This window comes from Cervus canadensis, chromosome 1 (assembly GCF_019320065.1).
Source record: "Cervus canadensis isolate Bull #8, Minnesota chromosome 1, ASM1932006v1, whole genome shotgun sequence".
Lineage (NCBI taxonomy): Eukaryota > Metazoa > Chordata > Mammalia > Artiodactyla > Cervidae > Cervus > Cervus canadensis.
In genome coordinates, this window is record NC_057386.1 from 108,883,293 (window position 1) to 108,906,155 (window position 22,863).

Consider the following 22,863-nt stretch of genomic DNA (forward strand, 5'->3'; position numbering starts at 1 on the left):
CCCGCAGGGCCACCGCCACACAGCACCCTGCAGCTCTGGGGACGTGTGTGTCTAAGAGGGTCAGCATGAGGCTGCTGAAAATGACCCTGATTTTCAGTACTACAAAGAAAGCAAGATTTCACAGTAAGAAGCCAGTCAAGCCCCCGTGAGGCTCTTGCAGGGGTTGTGCTGGGAGTTTCCAGGCCCCCGTCCTGAGGCAGGGCCAGACCCAGCAGAGAGCTGGGAGACCCACAGGGCTGGACCGGAGGGCCTTCCAGGGAAAGGCACTCGGTGGACCTTGGGGACCACCCACCACCCAGGCACCCCTCCCCCACCTCCAGGGGATGCCCACAGCCCAGGGCAAGGGGACAGAGCTGGGGTGCAGGGAGCAGGGCCCGGCCTGGTGACACAAGGCGGGCTGTCCCCTGGGGCTCTCTTTAGGCAGGTCTGACTCAGCCCACACCCCCTGGACTCTGAGGACTCCCAGGCCAGCCTGAAGGGCTCTGGTGACAAGACACACACTCCCTGCTGTGTTTTTTCCGTTTGCTCCGGCAGGACGACTAGAAACGGCCCATGGCCACCCATTCCATCAGCTCAGCTACATGAAGGCTCAAGGAAAGAACTGTCTGCCGGTGTGGTCAGAACTGTGGCCACTCTGGCTGCTAAACCCCAACAGGATGACCCCATTCTGCCAGCCAGAAAACAACAGGATTCTAAGGAAAGTCAACCTGAGTACAATCAATATTTTGAGAACTCTTTAAACTAGCAAGGTCTGCCCCAGTCGGGCCCTGATGACCACCAGGAAAGGACTCGTCCACTGGGAGCAAGGCTGGCCGTGGAATGGGTTCCCCCCGCTACAGGCCCAGGAGACTGGACAGATGCCCCAGAGAAGAACCACCATGAGCCCACTCCACACTCCCAAGAGAGGCAGCAGCAGCCTCCCTTTGGGGTCTCTCTTCTCCCACCTGGTCACTCACTGTCCGAACACAAGTCTCCAAGGTCCATGTCTTTGCTCCCACAGTCCCTCGCCTGAAGTGGCCCTCCTCCAGGAGGTCCTCCCAACCCACCAAACCTGATGCAGCTCACGATGCTCCCTCGGGGCACCAAGCACTGCCCCAGGGACACACAGATCCAACGAGGTCTCATCTAGGCTCCCCCAACGGCGCCCTCACCCAGGCTGAGCACCTAGCAGGCACTCCCCAGACGCCGTGACCACCTATGGCCTGAGAACCAGGGAGGGGAGGAAGAGGAGGCTCACAGGCCGGCCCTCTCATGGCCTCCCTCCCTGGTCCGACACTGGGCCCGCCCTGCGGGGGTACAGGACCGCCCGGGTGCTGTGGGCAGAAGGTCTGTGCCCAGAACACAGCCTGCCGCCTCTGCGACCTTTTTAAATGAAAAGCAACAAAGCGAAGGAGTCCAGGTTGAGGGGCCTGCCGGGCAGGCGGGCGGTGCAGGGAGGTCGGGGCTGCAGTGCGTCTGGCTGGAGCCAGGGTGGAAGCCACACGTGTCAGACACACACTCTCCAAACACGGCACAGCGACGCGGAGGCGCCCCGGCCATGGGCAGCAGGAGCCAGACCGGGGGGCAGCATGCGTCAGCTCGGTCCCTGAAGCGAGCCAGGACAGCGCAAGCAGGAGGGCCGGGGCGGTGCGCTCAGGGCTAGGGGCGGCACGGGCAATGCTGGCGGGGGCAGCGTGGGCGACACGGGCACGGGCACAGATGGACACACACAGGCAGGCGGATGGCGGCGTGGCAGTGACGATGGATGCTGCGGGGGCTCCCCGAGGGCCGTGCGGCTCACCACCCCCGGGGCTCCTGCGGCACACGGGCACCCCGCAGCCCCCGCCCTTTCGCCCCCACACCCCCGTCCTGGCCGAGCTGCGCCCCTCGGGAAGGTCTCCCGCCCTGAGAGGCCCTGTCCACGGCTCACAGATGCACACCTGCTCCCGACCAAGCGGGCCGGGCTGTGCCCACACCTGGCTCAGGGTGCAGGACTCCCAGAGGGCAGGGCCACCGGCCGCCTGGACGGCCCACCCTGAGCCCCCACCTGCACCGGGACTCCAAGGTCACGTGGAGGTAGTCAGGAGACAGCGAGGGGCCTGGCCAGCCCACGCCAGGGCCAGGCCGCTCTGTCAGGCCTACTCCCTGGACCCTGCCAGCACCCCCAGCAGGGAGACACACACTCCCAGCACCGTCGGCCTGCAGGCACCTCCCAGTGGGGCCTCCCCGCTGCCCACCTGAGACCCCAGCTGCCCTCGGCCCCGCCCCAACTAGCCCTGCAGCCTCCTGCCCTCAGCCCGCTCCCTCAGAGGGGACAGGACGCGGCCTGATCCACCACACAGAGCTTCCTGGGGGGACCCGGACGCGCACGTGCACAGGCACAGGCACACACGCTGCACACCACACGCCGGGGGAGCACGGGGCCTGCTCAGGGCGCCCATCCTGCCGCGTCTAGCCTGTGTCAGTGGCCATCCCTGGTGGCATGCCGAAGGGGGCGGCAGGCTCTGGTGCTGAAACCCTCAACAGCACCTCCTGAGACGGGCGGAGTGAGCGGTGAGGTGGCAGGGCTGCGGACAGAGGCCCTGCGCTGTCTGTCTGTCCCTCCTGGTCCAGCTGGGGCTCTTGGTCAGCCGTGCGTACCTCCCGCTGCCCAGGGACCACTGGGTTCCAGGGATTCTCCCCAGGGCTGCGGGCAGGCGGCAGAAAGCTCCCCGCCCTGGTGTGGGCAGTTCAGACAGCGCCCGGGCCTTGGACGCTGTGCTAAGTGATCATGGAGGTGGGGAGCGGTCGTCAAGGTCCCTACACAGACCCCGCCACCTTCCGGAGCCTCCCCCAGCCTCTCTCCAGGTACGAGCTGACCCGGCCGCCCTCTGGGGCGGGGACGGAGGCGGAGGCGGAGGCATCCTCAAGAGCAGCACGGCCTGAGGTGGGCCTGGCGCTCCCGGACCATCCAGCGGGCAGCAGGGTGGCTGCTGGGCTGAGGTGGCCCCTGGGCTGTGTGTGAGGCTCCCTGCACGCTTCCGGAGCCAGGCGCCCAGCACGCGTGCCAGCAGCACCTGTCCGCACTGCTCTACTCCCAGCTCCACGCACACGCATGTGCCAGGGCGGGGCACCCGAGAGGTGCTCCCAACCCGGAGGCCGGCGTGGCGCCAAGTCCTCCAGAGAGTGCCCGGCAGAAAGGACTTCCCGAGCAGGGACTCGTCTCCAGTGTCTTCTCAGTGTCCTCGAGATGAAAGGTCCAAAGAGGGCTCGCCCTGAGGTGAGGGGCGGGGAAGGCCCTGCTCGGGGCACGTCTGTGGGGTCGCAGTGGGAGGACAGGCCGGCCAGCTCCGGGTCTGTGCTCCACGCTCGGGGCAGGGAGAGAGACACACGCACACGCTCAGACCACCCACACAGATCTGCACACACACACCCACAGCCCCAGAGGGGGCCCGGTCAGCATGCACTCCCCCCAGGTCACAGACAGCACCCCGAGGACTCGCGCACGCCCCGGGCCCTCCTGCAGCTCTGCAGGGGCCCTGCTCCCACACTGCCCTCTGGGAGCCCTGCCCTGGGTCCCGGTGCCGAGTGACGCGGGGGCAGGGGTTTGAGCGGCCCTCCAGGCCCACCGGGCAGGCCCGCGCTGCAGGCCCGAGCTACAAGGCCGGCATGCGGGCCTGTGGTGTTGGTGAGGATGTGGTGACCGGCCGCCACCTGCCCGGCCCGCAAGGGGAGCTGGCCATCAGAAGGATGCGCCGGGACGGCTCGGGCAGCCCGCAGGCACCCGCAGCCTCTCAGGTCCCCGGCCCCCAGCGGGCACGGCGGGCTCGGGAAGGCCCCCGGGGATGGGGCAGGGGGCGGCCCTGAGCATGTGGAGGGCAGAGGGTCACGGTGAGTCCATGAGGTGAATGAAGACCGCAACATTGCCCGTGTCACCCCACACCCGGCACCCCCTCACACAACAAAGCGACTCATGGCCCGAAGCCCCCCCCGGGACCGGTGTGCCGCCTAGGCTGGCGGGAGGGGGACAGGGACTGTACCGTCCGGCGTTGCCTGCTGGTGGGGTTTTTTACATTTGACGTAATCGTGGTCAACCGGAGTGGCTGTGTAAGGTGGGGAAGTCAGACCTGGGCCAGAGGAGGGGAGGGGGGCTCCGGGGCCCGGCAGTGTCCCAGCTGAAGAGCGGGAGTCCTCGTCCACCAGGCAGGCCTTCTCCCTGCGGGCCAGGGGCGGGCGCGTCAGCGTCCCTCTGCACCGCGGCGGGCCGGCGCCTCTGCAGGCACCTCCCCTCGGGCGCCACTGTCTCCTCAGGGGGCCCCTCCCCTCGGTGGCACCTGCCCCCTCAGGGGCACCCGTTTCCTGGGGTGACACCGTCCCAGGCTGAAGGGGTGGCCCCAGGGGCCCTACTTGGGCTCCGGCCCTACCAGCTGCTGCCCAATCTTTATGGCTGCGCCTCTGCTGGCTAAAGTCTCACAGCAGGCAGACGCCTCCCTGGAGGCACCCAGCCCACAGCCCCAGCACCTCGTGTGACGCCCGGGGCCTAAGGGATCTCATCCTGGTCAGTGTGCAGACATGCTCACACGGGCACAAGGAAACGGCCGCAGAAAGCACGGCGCCCTGAGCTCTGCTTGGGACAAGCAGGTGCCGGCGGGTGGGGAGTGTCTCAGAGTCAGTCCCAGACCCACCGTGGGGACCACCGGCCCTGCAGCTCCTGTGGGAGCGCCTTTCTATGAAGGACAAGAGCTGGGAGCTGAGTGTGCCCCTGAGCGTGTGCAGACACACAGCATGCTCCGGGGAGCAGCCAAGAACAGACGGGCGGGTTGTCACGTGCAGCCCACGCTCACCCCTGCCAGAACCTTCTACAGCTAGTGGGCACGTGTGTGTCATTTATATAATTTTCAAGTTAAAAAAAGACTTATAATCACAAAAAGCCCGTTTCTGCTGTGCCCAGGGGGCCCTTTCTGACAATCTCTCTGGGTGCACTGCGTCCACCTGGTGACATCCACGCGTGTGCCCCCGTCCCAGCAGCTGACAGCACAGAGCCCAGCCAGGCATGGGCCCAGAGATGGGGCGAGTGAGCCAAAGCCCCAGGACATGGACGCCGGGCGACCCACGCTCCGGGGAGGTCCGGGGTGTGACCCAGGCCCACCAGGGAGTCACACAAGGGCCCTAGTGCCCTGAGCTCAGGGGGGCTTAGAGAGGACCCCTGCCTGGGTCTGGGGTAGGAGGCTGTAGTGAGCAGCGTTCACGCAGGCAGAGCTGTGCTGGGAGGTGACGGGGAAGTGCAGGGCACTCAAGCAACCTCTGCATCTGGGGTTCAACAGAAGGACCCCAGCCGCCACTGGGTGCCTAGGGCCAGGCCTGACTCCCGAGCTCAGAACGGCTCAGCAGAGCCCGCCCCACCCCAGTGCCCCCGCCCGGCCGCCAGGAGCACCCCACTCACTTCTCTGAGGCTTTGGGCGCATTCTTCTCCTCGCCCCTGGCAAAGGGCCCTTCTGCAGCCTCCTTCATGAAGCTCACTAGGACCTCCGCACTGACCCCGGAATCAGGCCTCCCCAGGAGCTTCAGGATGGATGCATGGAGCCGGAAGTACACCTACGACAATGCCACGGTGTGAGAAGCGGGGGGCGGGGGGGGAGGCGGGCGGGGGAAGGCCCCCAAGGCCAAGGGTGGCTGCCCGTCCCCGCCCCCTGCCCTGGGATGATGCCCCCTGCCGTGAGCGGCCGCACCTCCAGGGCCTCCATGGCCAGCTCGGGCGGGTTGTGGTAGTGGATCTTCTTGGGGTAGCGGGCGGCCTCCTCGTGCAGGAGGTGGCCGGCCTGGCGGTAGTGTCGCAGGTACACGGTGGGTGGCTGCTGCTGCTTCTCGGCCACCTTGCCCAGCATGTAGTGGATGAGCCACTCCTCCTCGTCCCCGTCGCCCTCGCAGCGCGCCGCCGCCGTGAAGCAGTGCCGCGCCGTCTCCAGCATGCTGTCCCTCCGCTCCTCCAGCTGCAGCGGGACACGCCCCGCCCTCGTCTGATTGCGGGGTCCGCAACAGCCCTGAGACGGCCCACAGACCACCGCGGGCCCGTGTCTAACTCTGGGACGCCCAACAGCCCTGAGAAGGCCCCCAGACCATCCCGGGCCCGTGTCTAACTCTGGGACGCCCAACAGCCCTGAGAAGGCCCCCAGACCATCCCGGGCCCGTGTCTAACTCTGGGACGCCCAACAGCCCCGAGAAGGCCCCCAGACCAGCCCGGGGCTCTCATCTTAACTCTGGACGCCCAAACAGCCTGAGAAGGCCCCCAGACCATCCCGGCCCGTGTCTTAAAACTCTGGGACGCCCAACAGCCCTGAGAAGGTCCCCCCAGGACCATCCCGGGCCCGTGTCTAACTCTGGGACGCCCAACAGCCCTGAGAAGGCCCCCAGACCATCCCGGGCCCGTGTCTAACTCTGGGACGCCCTACAGCCCTGAGAAGGCCCCCAGACCATCCCGGGCCCGTGTCTAACTCTGGGACGCCCTACAGCCCTGAGACGGCCCACAGACCACCGCGGGCCCGTGTCTAACTCTGGGATGCCCAACAGCCCTGAGACGGCCCCCAGACCATCCCGGGCCCGTGTCTAACTCTGGGACGCCCAACAGTCCCCAACAGTCCCGTGGGCGGCCCCCGGGGCTCTACACTAGCCTCTCCTGCAGGCGCTCCCACCTTAGTTCGGCTTCCTACACTGTGCGCTCCTCACGGCTCCACGGGCCCGGGCCGCCCCCACTCAGTGTGCTGCAGGCAGGCCGGGGAGGCACAGGGCAGAGGGCCCTGGGAGCCTGTGTGCTGCTCTGCAGGGTGCTGGGGGGCCCTCGGCCTAGCAACAGAGACCTCGCTCAGGTGCAGGCTGACGGTGCTCGCCTGGGGCACGGGTCCCACTGGCTAAGTGTCTCCTGTCCTCAGGCCTCCCTGCAGCCCCACGACCATCAGCGGCCTTGACCACAGACAGTCCACAAGCAGGCCCCTTCGTGCCTGCTCTCCAGGGAGACCTCCCTGGACAAAGGTGTCCTGCCACACATGCCTGGACCCACCATGGAGTTCCTCTGCGTCCCCTCAAGGAGACAAGGGAGCCCCTACGGCACCCACACTGCGTCCCAGCAGTGTCGACAATCTCACAAAGACTCAACAAGCCCCTCGGGAGGAACAGGGAGGCGACAGCGGTTCCGCCATGGCCCTGAAGCCCGTGCTGACCCGTGCACACCCCCCGGCCAGGGCGAGCGGGGAGCAGGCGCCCAGCTGGCAGGGCCTCGGCCCCTCCCCACCGCCCTCACCTGCTGCACCAGCTCGGCGGGCAGCTCAGGCCTCCACTGCTTCAGCTGGCGCGAGGCGAAGGAGTGCAGGGCGTAGGACATGGTGCCAAACTCGATCCACAGGGACAGGTTGGAGCTGTCGATCTCGAGCGCCCGCCGGAAGCAGCTGAGCACGGGTGTGGCGTGCTTCCAGATGGGCCCGTCGCTCTTCAGCTCATTGGAGTTCAGCTTGTCTTGGATGCGGCTGGCCCGGGCCAGGGCCATGCCCGCCCAGGAGTCAAACCTGCGGCCACGACGCAGCACGGCTCAGCACACTGCTGCCACGGGCACCCCTGAGCTGGAGGCCTGCCCCGCAGACCCACCCCGAGGAGCGCGCAGGGCACGGGCCCCTCACCAGCACCCAGGCACGACCCTGACAGGACAGCCCTGCTGCCCTCCACTTCCCTGCCTGGAGGGCGGCCCCATAGGGCAGCTCCGAGGGACGCACAGGGGCTGTCCTGCAGGTGTAACCTCGTGCCCTGTAGCCTCCTTGAGCCTCAGCTCGGGGCAACCCAGACCCCGAAACCCCCGCCACCCAGCTTCCACCGGCTGGCCCCGGGACCCAGGGCAGGCCCCAGCAGCCAGATGACAGCGAGGGGACCCCATGATGCCCGAGACCCAGCATCCTGAGACCACCCCAGAGGGGCTGCGGGGGAGAACGCAGGGGCCTCTCTGAGATCCGAGGCCACAGGTGGGCCCTCAGAGTCCAACATTCTCAGCACAGAGCACAGAGAAGCAGCGTCCACACGGACACACTGCCCTCCGCTGGCTGACAGTCTCCACCCCTCCGAGCGGAGCCATAAAACTGGCCCCTAGCATCCCCAGGCCTGCCATGTCGAGGAGCCCACTGGCTCACAAAGCTTCCTGGCTCTTTCCCGGACCCTTCCGCTCCCCAGGTTCAGGGATGAGGGAAGGGGAGGCCTGAGCAGACGGTGAGCAGCCTTTCCCCCCCGGGGGGGGGCTGGGGGAAGCAAGGTGGGAACAGCCGGGGGCCTTCCGCCTGGGCAGCTCCTTCCACACCCTGCACAGTAGCGCCCACGGGCCTGCACGTGGCCAGAGCAGAATCCGCCGCCCTGGTCACCAACATGAGTGCGCAGGACGGACATGGGGTCACAGGGCCCCCAAGGGCTTCTCCGGACAGCTTCTTCCTCAGCTGTGAGAGGTGTGTGCTGGCCTCGCCCCTCAGACCCCAGCCCCCCACTCCCCGGCCCAGAAGTCTGACGAGGCGGGCCTCCCCATCCCCAAGAACGCCCAGGAGGGCTGCCCACGAGTGCCCCTCAGACCCTTCAGACACAGGTCACCCGCAGAGGGGTCGCGTCTCAACCCTGGCCCTCCGAGGCTGGCTCTCCGCTGGCTCAGTCCAGCGAGCCGGACCTCATGACTGAGCTGACCCTTCGGGTGGGGCAGGCCAGTCTGTGCATTTTGGGCAGAGGCCAGCAGGCCCTGCTCACTGGGAAGAAAGCCTGGGCTTCAGGTACAACCGGCTCGCAGGTCAGCACTCCCACGGCAGCCCGGCCCCAAAGAAGGAAACAGCCACAGTGAGAGACATGGCCTTGGAGGAAGTAGGCGTCCAGCCGACTCCCCAGGGCTGGGGGCTGGGACCAGGAGCAGAGGCTGCACCCCAGCGGGCTGGAGCCAGGCAGCGCCTCCCCACCGCGGGCCGGGAGCAAAGGGCCGCCTGGGACGGGGAAAGAGGCCCCCGCGCCCTGGCCTTCCTCCTTCCCAGGCTCTGCGCAGTGGCAGGGGCACCCCGCCCCACCCACGAGGAGGCAGCGGCCCGGCCTCCGCAGCCAGGGGCTCACCTGTCGGGGCAGACGCAGATGTCGTGCATGTAGAACTTGATGGCCTTGGACTGCTCCTTGTTCTTGAAGTGGTAATCGGCCAGGAGGTAGTAGAGCTCGTTGACCACTGGAGGGGAGGGGTCGGCCCCTTCGGGGAGGCAGGGCACCTGGCAGGTGAGAGGGCAAGGGTGAGGGGCTGAGGCAGCAGGCGGTGGGGTGCGGGAGATGGGCCCCGGCCGGCAGCCAGCCCTGACCTCGACAGAGGTGCCCTCGATGTAGGCGGACACTCTGTCCAGGCTCAGGGCGGGCCGCGCGGTGCGGGGCACGATGGTGGCAATCCTCCTCAGGAGGTTGGCCAGGTCGGCAGACACGGTGCTGGTCTTGTAGCTGTCAAACTCGGGAAGGGTCTTGGGCTTGAAGTAGTCGAACATGAAGAGGGCGTCCTCCCACAGCAGGTCCACCTGCAAGCAGACAGAGGCGGTCGGAGCGCAGTCCGGGGCGTGCACGGTGAGCTCTTCAGGCAAACACTCGGCATCCCCTGGCAATGAGGTCACCACGCACGGGAGACCAAGAAACTGTAACCGTGCACTCGGAACACCCACTCGCGGACGGCAGTCCCCAGACCCACATGTATGACGGGGAGAAATGTGAACCAACACAAGCCTGGTCTCTACGAAGACAATCGCTGGGGCTGAGGGCTCACTTTGTGAGTCCACACGGCCACACTGGAGGGCCAGTCACCTGGCTGCCAGATACTGAGCAAGGCTCGCTCTGGGCCGGGGCAGTCTGCACACCACAGGGGTCACAGCGGGACTCTGCCCACAGGGGCACACACTTCGGGGGTGGGCTCGCTCAGATCAAAGATTAACTGACCGTGTTCACGAGCCATGAGCTAACACCCACTGCGGTCTGAAAACCCAACACCACACAAATGGAAACTCTAAGGAATCATCTGTATCAGCCCAACTGTGGGGATCTGCTGAAGGACGCCCGAGCTGCTGCGTTTTCGGGTAATGAGTTCACAGTCACGCAGCTGTTCTTGCAAGGACACCCTCTGCTTTGACGGGCCTAGCGCGCCTGCGGCAGCAGCCCACCTACACACCCAGGCCCTCACCTGCTGGGCCGAGTGCTCCTCCAGGTACCGGGCCTTGCTCTTCTTGCTGGGGTGGCTGTACAGACAGTAGAAGCACTGCTCCAGGGCAGTCTCCAGCTCCTCCTTGTACGGGTGGGTGTCCTCAGAGGGGGACGCAGCCAGCTCCTTCTGCAGCACGCGCACCTGAGGCAGGCAGGTGGGGAGAGGCGCTGGGGGAGGGCCTGCCAGCTTCGCTGACCTGGGCAGCACGTCTGGACCCAGGTCCCAGGACGGGCCCACCAGCCCTGGAGCCGCCCGGGCCCCGCTCCACAGGGCCCGAGGAAGGCCTGCCTAGTCTCCCTGCTGCCAGCACCCAGGCGGCTTCCAGCTACACTCGTTCATTTCACCGTTCACCTGCCCCCCAGGTATCTACACGGTACCAGCTTGAGCTGGGCACAGGGAGGCACCGGCCCTGCCCTGGGAACACTCAGACGCCCACAGAGGGGTGTGAATTAAAGAGTTGGTCATGACGGCAGACGATGAGTCCCGTCAGGGCCGCGGGAACCTGTGGCAGACTCCAGCGAGGCCCTCAGAGGAGGGGATCCACATAGCCAACGGGTGAATCTATGGAGGTAGAGCCACGGCCATCGTTATGCCCTGCTGTTAGCAAACGTACGCCCTTTTCAAGTATCCGTGGCAATTTTCACCAAGACTAGAAATAAAAGGCAAGTCTCCACAAATACCAGAGACTAGGCATAGTACAGACCACATCCTCTAAACGTAACTCGATGAAGTTAGAAATGGGTTATATGAAAACAGCAAATGTCAAAACTTATGGCATGCAGCTAAAAATGTACTTGGGGAAAACCTACAATCTTTACCACAGGTATTAGAAAATGATCACCAATGTAAGCATTCACTTCAGTAAGTTAGAAAAAACAGAGCAATCCTGCACACAGTAAAAAATGATAAATGTTAAAGTACTACTTAATGACCTAGACAGCAAAGAGAAAACAGATCAGTTAACCAATAGCTGGTTGGGTGAAGAAAGTAATTTCAACCAACCGCATGTAAGACTTCTCAACAAAGGAAAGGGAAGTGCAGACAGAGGACGCTGGCGGTGACAAGGGGGCAGGACTAGGGGCACTGCAGAGGCTGTAAAATCTGAAGCGGACACCTCAGCAATTTCACGCTTGCGTGAACCCTATTCCGAAAAACAGAACTGACTTTAGAAGATAGTCTAAGTGAGTCTATAATCGCTAACGAAATAGAGCCAACAAGTTTAAGCCTTACTCTGAGAGGCAGAGAGAGAGAGAGGGGCAGAGGGCCACGCAGGCACCTTCCAGACCAGGGCTGACGGCGGGCGGGGCGGCACTTACGTAGAACCGCAGCAAGGCCCCGTCGGAGTTACAGCACCAGGCGCGCCGGCCCAGGTACTCGTGGGCCGTGTTGAGCAGCATGAGGGACGAGGGGAGCATGGGCGGCTCAGCGGACGCTGGGGAGAGACGGGGCGACAGGACGTCAGCGTGCACGCGGCGGGAGCGGCGGGCCCCTGCCCCGTCTTTACCAAGGGGCCCCACAGTGGCCCCCCCACCCCGCTTGCCCCACTTTCCTTTCTCATCTTTTTTTTCCTTTTTAAATCAGTGATGATATGTCTGGCTTTACTAACGTACAAGGTGCTTATCAGAAAACAGCTCAGCTGACACAAGAAAGTATACAGCAGGGATGGCCCATCCCCAGGCGGCAGGTCCCCCACCCCCCCACCCTATAACCGGGACTGACGTCTGGTGAACATCCCGGTAAGCATCTCTCCAAGCGTGTGTGAGACACGTTGAAAGACACAGATAAGTCATTTACAACGGTGGAGCCCATACTGCACACACCACTGCTTAACTTCAAAATCCTCACATTTAGGCCTATTTAACTATTACAGAAGGGAAAAGAACGACCAGATCTCGGTTAAATATTCGTGCACCACTGGCACGGTGAGTAGCTCCTCTAGAACACCTCGGTGCGTTTCAGGCTCTGAGCCATAACCCATCGGTCTCAGGACAGAAAGTACTAGAGCGAGCCCCGCCCAGCGGGACCAGGGCTCCTTCAGGACACCTGTGTCATGCTTTCTATTATTGGCCAGTCCCAGCCAAAATTAGTTTGAAAAGCACTGCTTAAAAAAGTCAGAACAGGAGTAAGTGCCAGCCCTTCTGCTTGCTCGCGCCCTTTACATCCGTCTCCACTTGCAGCAGAATTGAGCGTGGCCACCCCAGGTCGGTGACAGCTTGTCCCAGCTCCCAGTCTGCCGGCTCGTGCATGCTGCTCCTGGCGCTGCCTGGGATAATGCGGACGTCCCGCTCTGTGCCTGCAGTCGGCCTGGCCGCTGACTGCATCCCAACCCACATTCCCTCCGGGTGCGCTCCTTTCTTGCCTCCCGCTGGTTTACTGACCCTGTTCCCCAGCCATGCTCCTGAGATGCCCTCAAGGAGCTGCAGTCCACTGTGATTACAAACGACCCGGCCGCGTGCCTCGGCCCACACATGCCTGCCTTGAGAACCACGTCAGCACACGAAATGTCACCCCGACGGCCCTGAACCATGCCAGGGAAAAATCTGAAATGAGCCTCGGTTTAACTGCTTCTTCAGTTTAGAAACCTAACACGCCTTTGTCCTCGAAAGACACCCTCCGCCAGGATGAACCTGGATATAGACTGCTGTGTTTCAGCCTTTCCGGGGACATACCACGTGCTTTCGATCTGCAGACTCGGTGTTAAAGCTACAACTCACAGACCTCTTCTTATACTTGATGCTGGGTTCCCTGCGGCCGTGGGGGCTCCCTCACCCCCACACTGGACCACCTCTGTCCTCCACCTTCTCCGGAGCTGTGAGCTCTTCACCGCCCCCCGTGGGTCCGGTCGTATGCTCCTGGCTGTTCTGGTTTACACGCGCAGCCAGCCCACTGGGATCCCTGTCTCCCCACCCACCCGTTCAAGGTCTGTGGCATTGGACTGTCTTCCTTTCCTTGTTTGCTTTTTGGAAGTTTAAAAAAAAAAAAACTATATTGTGTTTGCATAATTAAGAGGAAACTCAATCCAGAAAACTTTTTGTATCACTTTTATAAGAAAAATAATGCATGTTTATAGGTATGAATCTTAATTTTTTTTTTTACCACTAAAACTTTTTTTTGAAAACACAGACGCTCTATTTGTCAAGAGTTCTAAAGACATCTGTCCTAAAAATTTATCCAAAAAAGTCGGAAGCAAAAAGGCGTGCATGAGGTGCTGACTCCAGAATGACCCAGGAGACAGCAGCGCCGCCCTGGGGGCTGGACCAAGCAGGGCCCTCTGGGCCCGTGCCCACAAGGCACACGGCCGCCGCCTGCAGAGGGCAGGCGCCTTCCTCGGCCCGGCTCCTCCCTAAGGCTGCCCACACGCCCGGCTCTCTGGGGGTCCTGCCCAGCCACCCCACAGCGGCGTGTCCACCCTGCCCGGCCGTCCATCAGGCCTCAGGCGTGGCTCTGTGGGTGCTGCTGGTGGTTCTGCTTCTCCCCCAACCATGAGCCGTCAGGGCCAGAAGTTCTCACTCACAGAGGCCTGACAAGCAGAGAGCCGCTGACAGACAGCTGCGGAGCGCAGCCCGCACAGCAGGAGAGTGAGTAGGCTCCGTGGTCACCGCAATGTGGCTGACTGCGCTGCTGGCGCACTTGGCTGATCCGTCAAGTGACTAGCGAAAACCCCCAATAAATGCAATTTTAAGTTGCCTGAATAAACACACAAATATGTGTATGGTAATCATAGCTATACAAAAAGCATGTATGCCTTGCAAAGTGAAGTCACTCAGTCGTGTCCGACTCTTTGCGACCCTGTGGACTGTAGCCTACCAGGCTCCTCCGTCCGTGGGATTCTCCAGGCAAGAATACTGGAGTGGGTTGCCATTTCCTTCTCCAGGGGATCTTTCCGACCCAGGGATTGAACCTGGGTCTCCTGCATTGGAGGCAGACGCTTTAACCTCTGAACCACCAGGGAAGATATGTATACCTTAGTCAAGTTTATACTGACAATGCAAGAAAACCATAGGATAAAGGCCATCTGGCAGAGGTACAGACACTCTTGGCCTAAACGTCGCTGAGCTGCTATTTTGCTGTAATCTACCGCACACGGGTCCACCAGGGGCTGCCCCGGCTCCAGCACTGCCCTGCAAAGGCCCTGCTCACCCCGTGGGCCCGGCCCGGCCCGACCCACGCGGCGGCCGTGACTCTGCTGCCCCGGCTGCCCTCCGGTGACCCTGAGACGTGCCACTGTCCCCAGAGCGGCTGAGGCCGCCTGACTGGCCTGAGGTCACACAGCCGCGCAGTGTGCTTGCCCTGTGCTGCCCGAGTCCTGGCCGCCCAGGCCCCCAGCCAGGACAGGCCGGTGGCTTGAGGCCCCAGGGCCCCACTCCGCATGGCGCTCGCCCCCTGCACTCAACGTGAAACACGGCGGTCCGCAGCCCCACCCCCGCCACGCGGTGCGTGTAGATGGTGCCTCTGCCTCCATCCAGGACACTTCCATCGCCCGAGCCCACGCACACTGGTGGCTTGACACAGACAAAGAGGCAGGCCCCCGCGGCACCGCACCTTCATCCGCTGGGCTCTGGAGCTGCTGCTGGTGGCACAGGGAGCGGAAGGCGTCCTCCTCCTGCCGGATGACCCGATACAGGATGACCCAGGGCAGCACTGAGGTCACGTGGGGCTCCTTGGGCTCCTCCTGCACAGCCATGCTGCAGTCGATGACCTGGGGGACGGGGTGTCACGGCGGGCAGCTCTCCAAGCTGCAGGTGCTGGCCCGGGGCTGGCGGGGCGGGAAGCGCTGGGCTACCTGGATAAGGTTGTTGGTGAGCCGGGTGAGGCCACCGGCGGAGGACGAGTCCCGCAGGATGCTGCCGTCTGCCGACAGAGCCTGCTCCATGCCCTGCAGCAGCTGGGTCACTGTGGCCACCCACTCCTCCTTGGCGGCCGTCTCGGTGGCATTCACCATCTGCTGGACCGCCTCATGCAGAGCCACATCGGAGCACTCGAAGCACTGCCGGTGGTCCTCCAGCCGGAGCAAGGAGTCCTGCGGGAGGAGAGGAGAGGGTGGGGAGACACGGTGGCCACGCCCACCACTCGGGCCTGGGGGCCTGGGGCAGGGGTGGCAGGGCCGCCCTGTGTTTCTTTAGAAAAAACCAGCATCGAGCAGGAGCTGCTGAGGTGTGCTGAGCCCACGGTGCAGAGGTGGAGGCCACAGCTGGAGCCAAGCTCTCTCAACGAGAATACACAGGGATGCGGCTGCAAGATAGTCAAGGAAAAGATTAGGGCCCCCGGCCTCACCCTCACATGACAGCGCTCCCAGTGCTGAGGCCAGAAAGAGCCAGAAAGCACAAGACTAGCTGCCAGTGACTGAGGACAGCAGGTCACCCCTGACTGGGACAACAGACTATCCACCCAAAACAGAGGCCGTCAGAGATGATGGGAATGCAGTGAAGTGGCTACATTTGAAGCTAACACGCAAAGCTCACCAGGGTGCCTATAAACCAGAAATGCACAGTCAGAAGATATAACGACCAGCGGTAACATCCTGCTAAAACAGCAACCCAAAATATCAGGACTAGAATCCACACGACCGTGAGGAAACTGCACCCTTAAGATGAAGAACGCGGCAGGCAGCTCATCACAGGGCGACCGAGCCGCCTGAATGTCCCAGAGGGGGTTCCAAGTCAGGCCTCCACCCTACAAATGCTCGGTGAAGCGGGCTACAAGCAAGCACGAACCCAACACCTAACGTGGCTGGAAGAAGCCCAGTGCACAGACGTCTGTCTGTGCACTGACACGTCACCCGCCGGCCTCCCGTGCGGAGAGCAGGCTCCATCAGAAGGGCCCCCCACCTGCCTGGTGCCAGGCACACTGCAGGAGCTCCATCCTGAGTCTGCAACCACAGGACGAAGGTTGTTCTGGCCTTGGAAAGGCTTTGTAAGCATAATGAACAAATTTACCACCATCTGAAAACATTAAAAGATTTGATGTGCTAAAAATTCAAAACTTCTTTATGTCAAAGAAAACACAAGCTGCAATTTAAAATCAGACAAAAAACTGACAAGAGCATTTGAGGAGGGAAAGGTTGAGACCTTTAATATATAAAAAGCATTCCAAATCAATAAGAAAACACATCTGCCAACAGGAAGCCGAGCAAAGATCAGGTCACTCCTGCACAAGCAGCAGCTCCCCTAGCCGGTCGGCCTTGTCTCAGGCCCAGCACGGCGTGGTGCCTCCTCAGCAGGTACCCACCCCTCCGGGGCAGTGGGTGGGGTGGGGGAGGGGGACTGTCCTCTCACCCAGAAGCTCCAGACCACAGAGCAAGACTGCCTGAGCCACTGGGCTGGCCTCTCCCTGGACACATTCAGCTGTCCCCTACCCCCAGCGTGGGCAATGAGGTCATCACAGCTCCTCCCCGGTCCTGACGTAGGGCTGCCTGACCTCCTCTCCCCTCCTCCTCACCCCCTGCCTCCCCCTCCAGGTCCACTTGCTCCCAGCCACACCTCTTACCTGTTTTCCAGTTCAAGAAGCCTGAGAGAAGCTGGGGCTCCCTTCCCAAACCCAAGTGGAAGGCCCCAAAGAGGTAACGAGTTTGAGGGACGGGCTGCCAGCCCGGCCCACACTGCCCAGCACACCCCGGGCATCGTCCTCCATGCCCACACGCCAGGCAGGATGCCCGCATGCACAAGCTCGTGAGGCCCCACGGCAGGCCTCTGGGGCAAGGGTGAGCATCCCCGCCCTGGGATGAGATGCGGGAATGCCCAGCCCAGCAGACGCCATGCCCAGCTGGCCCCCAGGCACCAGGGGTGGGGGTGGGCTCAGCTGCAGAAGACGGGGTCGGGAAGTGGGCTGAGAGGGCGCACAGGCCTCACCCGCCACACCTGCTCCTCTCCTTCAACAGCGCGATCCTGCAGGGCTGTTTGCCTTACTGTGCTGCTGCTGTTGCTGTACAGATACTTTATCTAGTTTTACACACTGGGGTGTAGGGGACGCCCGGGGTGCGGGGGACGCCCAGAGACACCCGGAGTATAGGACACACCCAGAGTATAGGGAACACCCGGGGTATGGGGGACGCCCGGGGTACGGGGGACGCCCGGGGTGTAGGGGGCGCCCGGGGTACGGGGGACGCCCGGGGTGTAGGGGGCGCCCGGGGTACGGGAGACGCCCGGGGTACAGGGGGACGCCCGGGGTGTGGGGAACACCCGGGGTGTAGGGGACACCCGGGGTACGGGGGACGCCCGGGGTGTAGGGGACACCCGGGGTACGGGGGACGCCCAGGGTGTAGGGGGCGCCCGGGGTACGGGGGACGCCCGGGGTGTAGGGGGCGCCCGGGGTACGGGGGACGCCCGGGGTGTAGGGGACGCCCGGGGTACGGGGGAACACCCGGGGTGCGGGGACGCCCGGGGTACGGGGGACGCCCGGGGTATAGGAAACACCTGGAGTAACAGCCACATTCGGCCTTGGGGTACAGAGTGAAGCAGGGCAAAGGCTAATAGAGTTCTGCCAAGAGAACACACTGGGCATAGCAAACACCCTCTTCCAACAACACAAGAGAAGACTCTACACATGGACACCACCAGATGGTCAACACTGAAATCAGACTGATTATATGCTTTGCAGCCAAAGATGGAGAAGCTCTATACAGTCAGCAAAAACAAGACCAGGAGCTGACTGTGGCTCAGATCATGAACTCCTTATTGCCAAATTCAGACTTAAACTGAACAAAGTGGGGAAAACCACTAGACCATTCAGGTATGACCTAAATCAAATCCCTTATGACTACACAGCGGAAGTGAGCAATAGATTTAAGGGACTAGACCTGATAGAGTGCCTGATGAACTATGGATGGAGGTTTGTGACATTATACAGGAGACAGGGATCAAGACCATCCCTATGGAAAAGAAATGCAAATTGGCAAAATGGTTGTCTGAGGAGGCCTTACAAATAGCTGTGAAAAGAAGAGAAGTGAAAAGCAAAGAAGAAAAGAAAAGATATTCCCATCTGAATGCAGAGTTCCAAAGAATAGCCAGGAGAGATAAAAAAGCTTTCCTCAGTGATCAGTGCAAAGAGATAGAGGAAAACAACAGAATGGGAAAGACTAGAGATCTCAAGAAAATTAGAGACACCAAGGGAACATTTCATGCAAAGACGGGCTCAATAAAGGACAGAAATGGTACGGACCTAACAGAAGCAGAAGATATTAAGAAGAGGTGGCAAGAATACCAGTTAATTTCAAAACCAGTAAAAGAAGAAGTCCAAGCAATAAAGTAGAAAAATGCATTTAGAAAAAAAGGAAATACAAAGCAAAAAAAGGCAGACGGACCATCAGGTGAATGGATGGCTGAGCCCAACTAGCCACGCAAGGTTCAGAGCCAAAGGCGGGGGTTCCCTTGACCCCAGCAGCACGCCTCCCCCCCACCTCCTGACCACCTTGGCCCGGAGCCGAGGGGAGGATTTTGCTCCGCTTCCCTCAGGGGAAACAGAGGGCAAGGGCGAGGCGGGGCATGAACCTGCAGCAGCAGCAGCTGGGCCGGCCTCTCAGGCACGGACGTCATGAACTCCAGGTGCTTGGCGCGGTCGAGTCCGCTGGGACACAAGGTGGGGCGCAGCAGGCGCACGACGGCGCGGTGGTCGCCGGCCTCGTACAGCCGCTGGGTCTCCTCCAGAGACTGGCACCGCTCCAGCGACCGCAGGTTCTTGTCAATCTGGAAAAGGCCCAGGATCACCGGCTCACCACCAAGCTGTCGCGGGCCCCCTGAGGTGGCCAAGGTTCTGCCCTTATCAGACCCAGACGAGGGGCATTCGTAGCAAGCGACTGCCTTACAGACAGCATTTCTGTGAGGCTCAAAGCATTCCAGTCTCCGAACCACAAATACACCAAAAAACACAACTAACTCAGAAGCACAGGCCCCAGACAGAGTATGGCAAAACAGTTAGCCAGCCTCCAGGTCATGCTTCAGCAACCCAGACCCCTGGGCCGGGGTATGAGGCTGCAGAGGCCACGCGAGCCCAGGCCAGAGGCTGGCACCTACCACCACCCCCTGGAGCCCTCTGCTCCAGGAGGCCTGCGGGCACAGGCAGCAGGCCACTGCCCCAGGCCTGGCCCTTAGCGACTGCAGGGCCCGCCGGCCACCCACACAGGTGGCCGTGTCACAGACGTGGAGCTGCGGGCAGGGCCGGGGCCGCACAGAGGGCGGGATGAGAACCTCGGCCCGCTGACCGCCCCGGGGCCAGAGCAGTGCTGGTCTGCTTCTGGGGCGTTCCCCTCATCCTGCTGGAGCTGCCCCCACACAAGGGCCTGGCAGCCAAGCAAGAGCCCTCCCCACCCCCAGCAGACAGCCCGGTTTCCAGCCCCCGGCCCCTGGCCCCCAGTGGGTGCTCCGTCAGGGCTGAACACCCTGAACACCAGGGCTGCCTCCACCGGGCCCCCTGCCGCCCCGCTCAGCCCCTGGCCCGTCTCCCAGTCCACAGGGACAGGTCAGGCGCTCTGCTCACCTCCTCCAGAGAGACCACCGAGTCGTTGTGCAGGTTGGGCAGGCGGACGACCACGCCTCCCTGCTCGGCGCCCGAGGCGGCCGCGCCCTGCAGCAGCTCCGTGCAGACGTCGTAGTTCTCCAGGGCCTGCTCCATGTCTCCCTGGGCGGAGGAGGGGCACTCACCGCGCTCGCCAGGGCCTGCCTCCCGAGCCCCCCACTCGGGGGGCACCGCGGGGTGGGTGTGGCCAATTCCCACCATCCCCCCAACACAGTGGCTGGCCAGAGTGGGGGCTCAGCACGCATCTGCTGAATGGATGAATGAACGAACGACCCACACCCCAGCTCTCGGGGGACCACTGTGACCCCTGTGGTGGGGGAGCACGGCCCAGCGTCTGTCCAGAGCTCAGGCGAAGGCGGCAGAGCTGGGACTCGACCGGGCCTGCCCCACTCCAGAACCGACCGAAGGGTGCCATGGTGTTCAAGGGACTGGGGGTCAGCCAGCCCACTCCAGTCCTCTAGACGACTTTCTCGGGAAACACAAGCAAAGGGCCAAAGCTGCGAGGCAACCTCCCTGGGTCTGTGGGGCCCATGAGACCCTCCCGGTGCTGTGGCTAGGTGGGTGGTGGGCACACTGGTGCCAGGACCCTGAAGGTTGACCCCCATACCCCGCTTCCTCATGCTGAGCCCAACGCCCGGGTGCCATCACGCGTGCACACAGACACGCTCCATCACGTGACCAGCCCCTCCCCTCCTTGCTGGGTGCCTGGGCTTCCTCCCCAAGCAGCCGTCCCCAGACCAACCTGCAGCGCCAGGAATCGAGCCTTCAACCAGTACACGCGGACCACAAACTCCAGCCACCCATCCTCAAACAGGTCCCGCTGGGATGAGGCAAACGACAGCTGCAGGAGGTCCCCCAGGAAGTGGGCCCCTGGGAAGTCGGGTCCGAACCTGCCATTCACCACGCCTGCGGGGCAGTTCCGAGGAGACACTGAAAACCGTCAGGCCGGAAGGAGTCAACCTCGTGAGTGGGGCCCAGATGCTCTCCTGCTCCCCGAGGGCCTGAGCCCTCGGAGCCCCAAGGCCCCAAGTGGCCAGTGTCAGAGAGCCAGACGGGCCCAACAGGGATGCAGAAACCCTGGGGCTCACGGCCCTCAGCAAGCAGACTGAGCTGAGCATATCTGGGGACACGCAAAGTGTCCGGGGATGAACTGAGGAAATGGAGATGCCACGGCCCTCATCCCGAGTTACAAGCAGGCGGGTGGCTCCCGTGGGGCCCAGTCACTTCTCAGAGACCTGGGTCTTTCCTGGCCTGACAAGCCGACCTAGGAAATGTGCCCCCGCAGAGGTGACTCAGTCCCCGGCTCCTGCCCCCTCCAGAAAATGGGCCCCCATGGAACATGGAAGGCAGCCTACCTGCAGAGCTCCGGCCCTTGGTCAGCAGCCACTGGTCCAGCTGCAGCTCCATGCAGGAGAGGGACATCAGCATCATCTCCTGCAGGACCAGTGTGGGGGGTCAGCGATGGGTCACAGGGGCCGAGGGTGGAGACAGAAGGAGCCTCAACTAGACCCTATTCTGACGGGGACACCACTTTCCCCTCCATGCACTTTCCATCCTGACAGTGATAACCAGTGACTACCTGCTGGAATCTAAGGACAGACAGATGGATCTCCCTGGGATGGACTCGGGAACACCAGTGAGACCCCCCACCTCCAGTCCTTGGGACCGTCCCGTGCAAAAGGTGGCCCTGCCACCTGCCGAGTGCAGGCCCTCAGCCCTGACAGCGCCTGGGGTGGGTGCACACTCCCCCATGCACCAGGAAGCTGAGGGCCAGCAGTAAGGAGGCGCGGGCCCAGCCAAGGGGGCACAGCTGAGAAGTGACCAAGCCGTCTGTCCGGGGACCAAAGCTCAGCCCCTCCTGCCGCTCCACCTGCCCCAGGAGAGCAGACCCAGGCAGACGCTGCCAGGAGGCAGTGCCAGGAGTGTCCCAGCAGGGGCTGCCTGCCCAGGGGCCCCTGACCCACACAGCCCTGAGCACTGTGAGCCCAGGGCTCCTCCCTGGGGCCCTGAACGCCCCCGCGTGCCCCAGAAGCAGCCGCCCTCCTCGGGGAGGAGGGTCAGGGCGCCCTGCAGGCCCACCTGGATGTGCCGGCCGCTGCAGTCCCTGAGCAGCGGGTTGGGCAGGCTGGCGCTGTGCCGCCGCCAGCTGTGGTAGGTGCTGAGCACGACCTCCGCCAGGCCGGGCGGCCAGCGTAGCAGGAACCTGCGGCCCATGCTCTTCAGGAAGCGCATCATCAGCTCCAGGATGCCCCCGTTGCTCAGGTTCCCCAGCAGGAAGGTGTGCACATCCTGCTTCTCTGCCGGAGGAGGGGCCCAGCGTGAGGGGGGCCCGACACGAAGAGGGGGCCCAGCGTGAGGGGGACCCGACGTGAGGGGGGCCCGACACAAAGAGGGGGCCCAGCGTGAGGGGGGACCCGACATGAGGTGCGGGACCCAACGTGAGGGGGGACCCGACGTGAGGGGGGCCCGACACGAAGAGGGGGCCCAGCGTGAGGGGGGACCCGACATGAGGTGCGGGACCCAACGTGAGGGGGGACCCGACGTGAGGGGGGCCCGAACGGTGAGGGGCCCGACACGAAGAGGGGCCCAGCGTGAGGGGGGGACCCGACCATGAGGTGCGGGACACCAACGTAGAGGGGGCGACCCGACTGTGTAGGGGCGGCCCGACAGCGAAGAGGGTCCCAGCAGTGAGGGCAGGGACCAACGTGAGGGGGACCGACGTGAGGGGGCCCGACATGAGGTGGGGACCATGACATGCAGGGGGGGCCCGACACGATATGAGGGGCCCAGCCGTGAGGGCGGGAACCGACGTGAGGGCCCAGCGTGAGGGGGACCCGACGTGAAGAGGGGGACCCAGCGTGAGGGGGACCCGACGTGAGGTGGGGGACATGACGTGAGGGGGGCCCGACACGAAGAGGGGGCCCAGCGTGAGGGGGGACCCAACGTGAGGGGGGACCCGACGTGAGGGGGGCCCGACATGAGGTGGGGGACATGACGTGAAGAGGGGGGCCCGACACGAAGAGGGGGCCCAGCGTGAGGGGGACCCGACGTGAGGGGGGACCCAACGCGAGGGGGAAGGCAACGTGACGTGGGGGGCCCCAACATGAGAGAGGCCTCAATGTGAGAGAGGACCATCTGACATGAGGGGGGGCCATCTGACTTGAGAA

At 63.3% G+C, this 22,863-nt stretch overlaps 1 protein-coding gene across 5 annotated transcripts in view; it reads right to left on the minus strand.

Moving 5' to 3' along the window:
- CABIN1 (calcineurin binding protein 1) overlaps positions 1-22,863 on the minus strand; it is a 70,799-nt gene that overhangs the window by 32,569 nt on the left and 15,367 nt on the right. For 3 of the 5 annotated variants that reach the window (XM_043434671.1, XM_043434673.1, XM_043434670.1), the window contains exons 12-26: positions 21,776-21,993; positions 21,052-21,130; positions 20,439-20,626; positions 19,658-19,798; positions 18,673-18,867; positions 14,970-15,206; positions 14,729-14,885; positions 11,503-11,618; positions 10,166-10,327; positions 9,306-9,512; positions 9,073-9,218; positions 7,253-7,514; positions 5,688-5,948; positions 5,402-5,553; positions 3,999-4,174 (exon numbers count right to left, since the gene is read on the minus strand). In XM_043434671.1, coding sequence (XP_043290606.1) covers positions 3,999-4,174; positions 5,402-5,553; positions 5,688-5,948; positions 7,253-7,514; positions 9,073-9,218; positions 9,306-9,512; positions 10,166-10,327; positions 11,503-11,618; positions 14,729-14,885; positions 14,970-15,206; positions 18,673-18,867; positions 19,658-19,798; positions 20,439-20,626; positions 21,052-21,130; positions 21,776-21,993 — 2,697 coding nt within the window. The remainder of the gene's footprint in view (positions 1-3,998; positions 4,175-5,401; positions 5,554-5,687; positions 5,949-7,252; positions 7,515-9,072; positions 9,219-9,305; positions 9,513-10,165; positions 10,328-11,502; positions 11,619-14,728; positions 14,886-14,969; positions 15,207-18,672; positions 18,868-19,657; positions 19,799-20,438; positions 20,627-21,051; positions 21,131-21,775; positions 21,994-22,863) is intronic. The other 2 variants (XM_043434672.1, XM_043434674.1) reach the window with 2 other exon arrangements.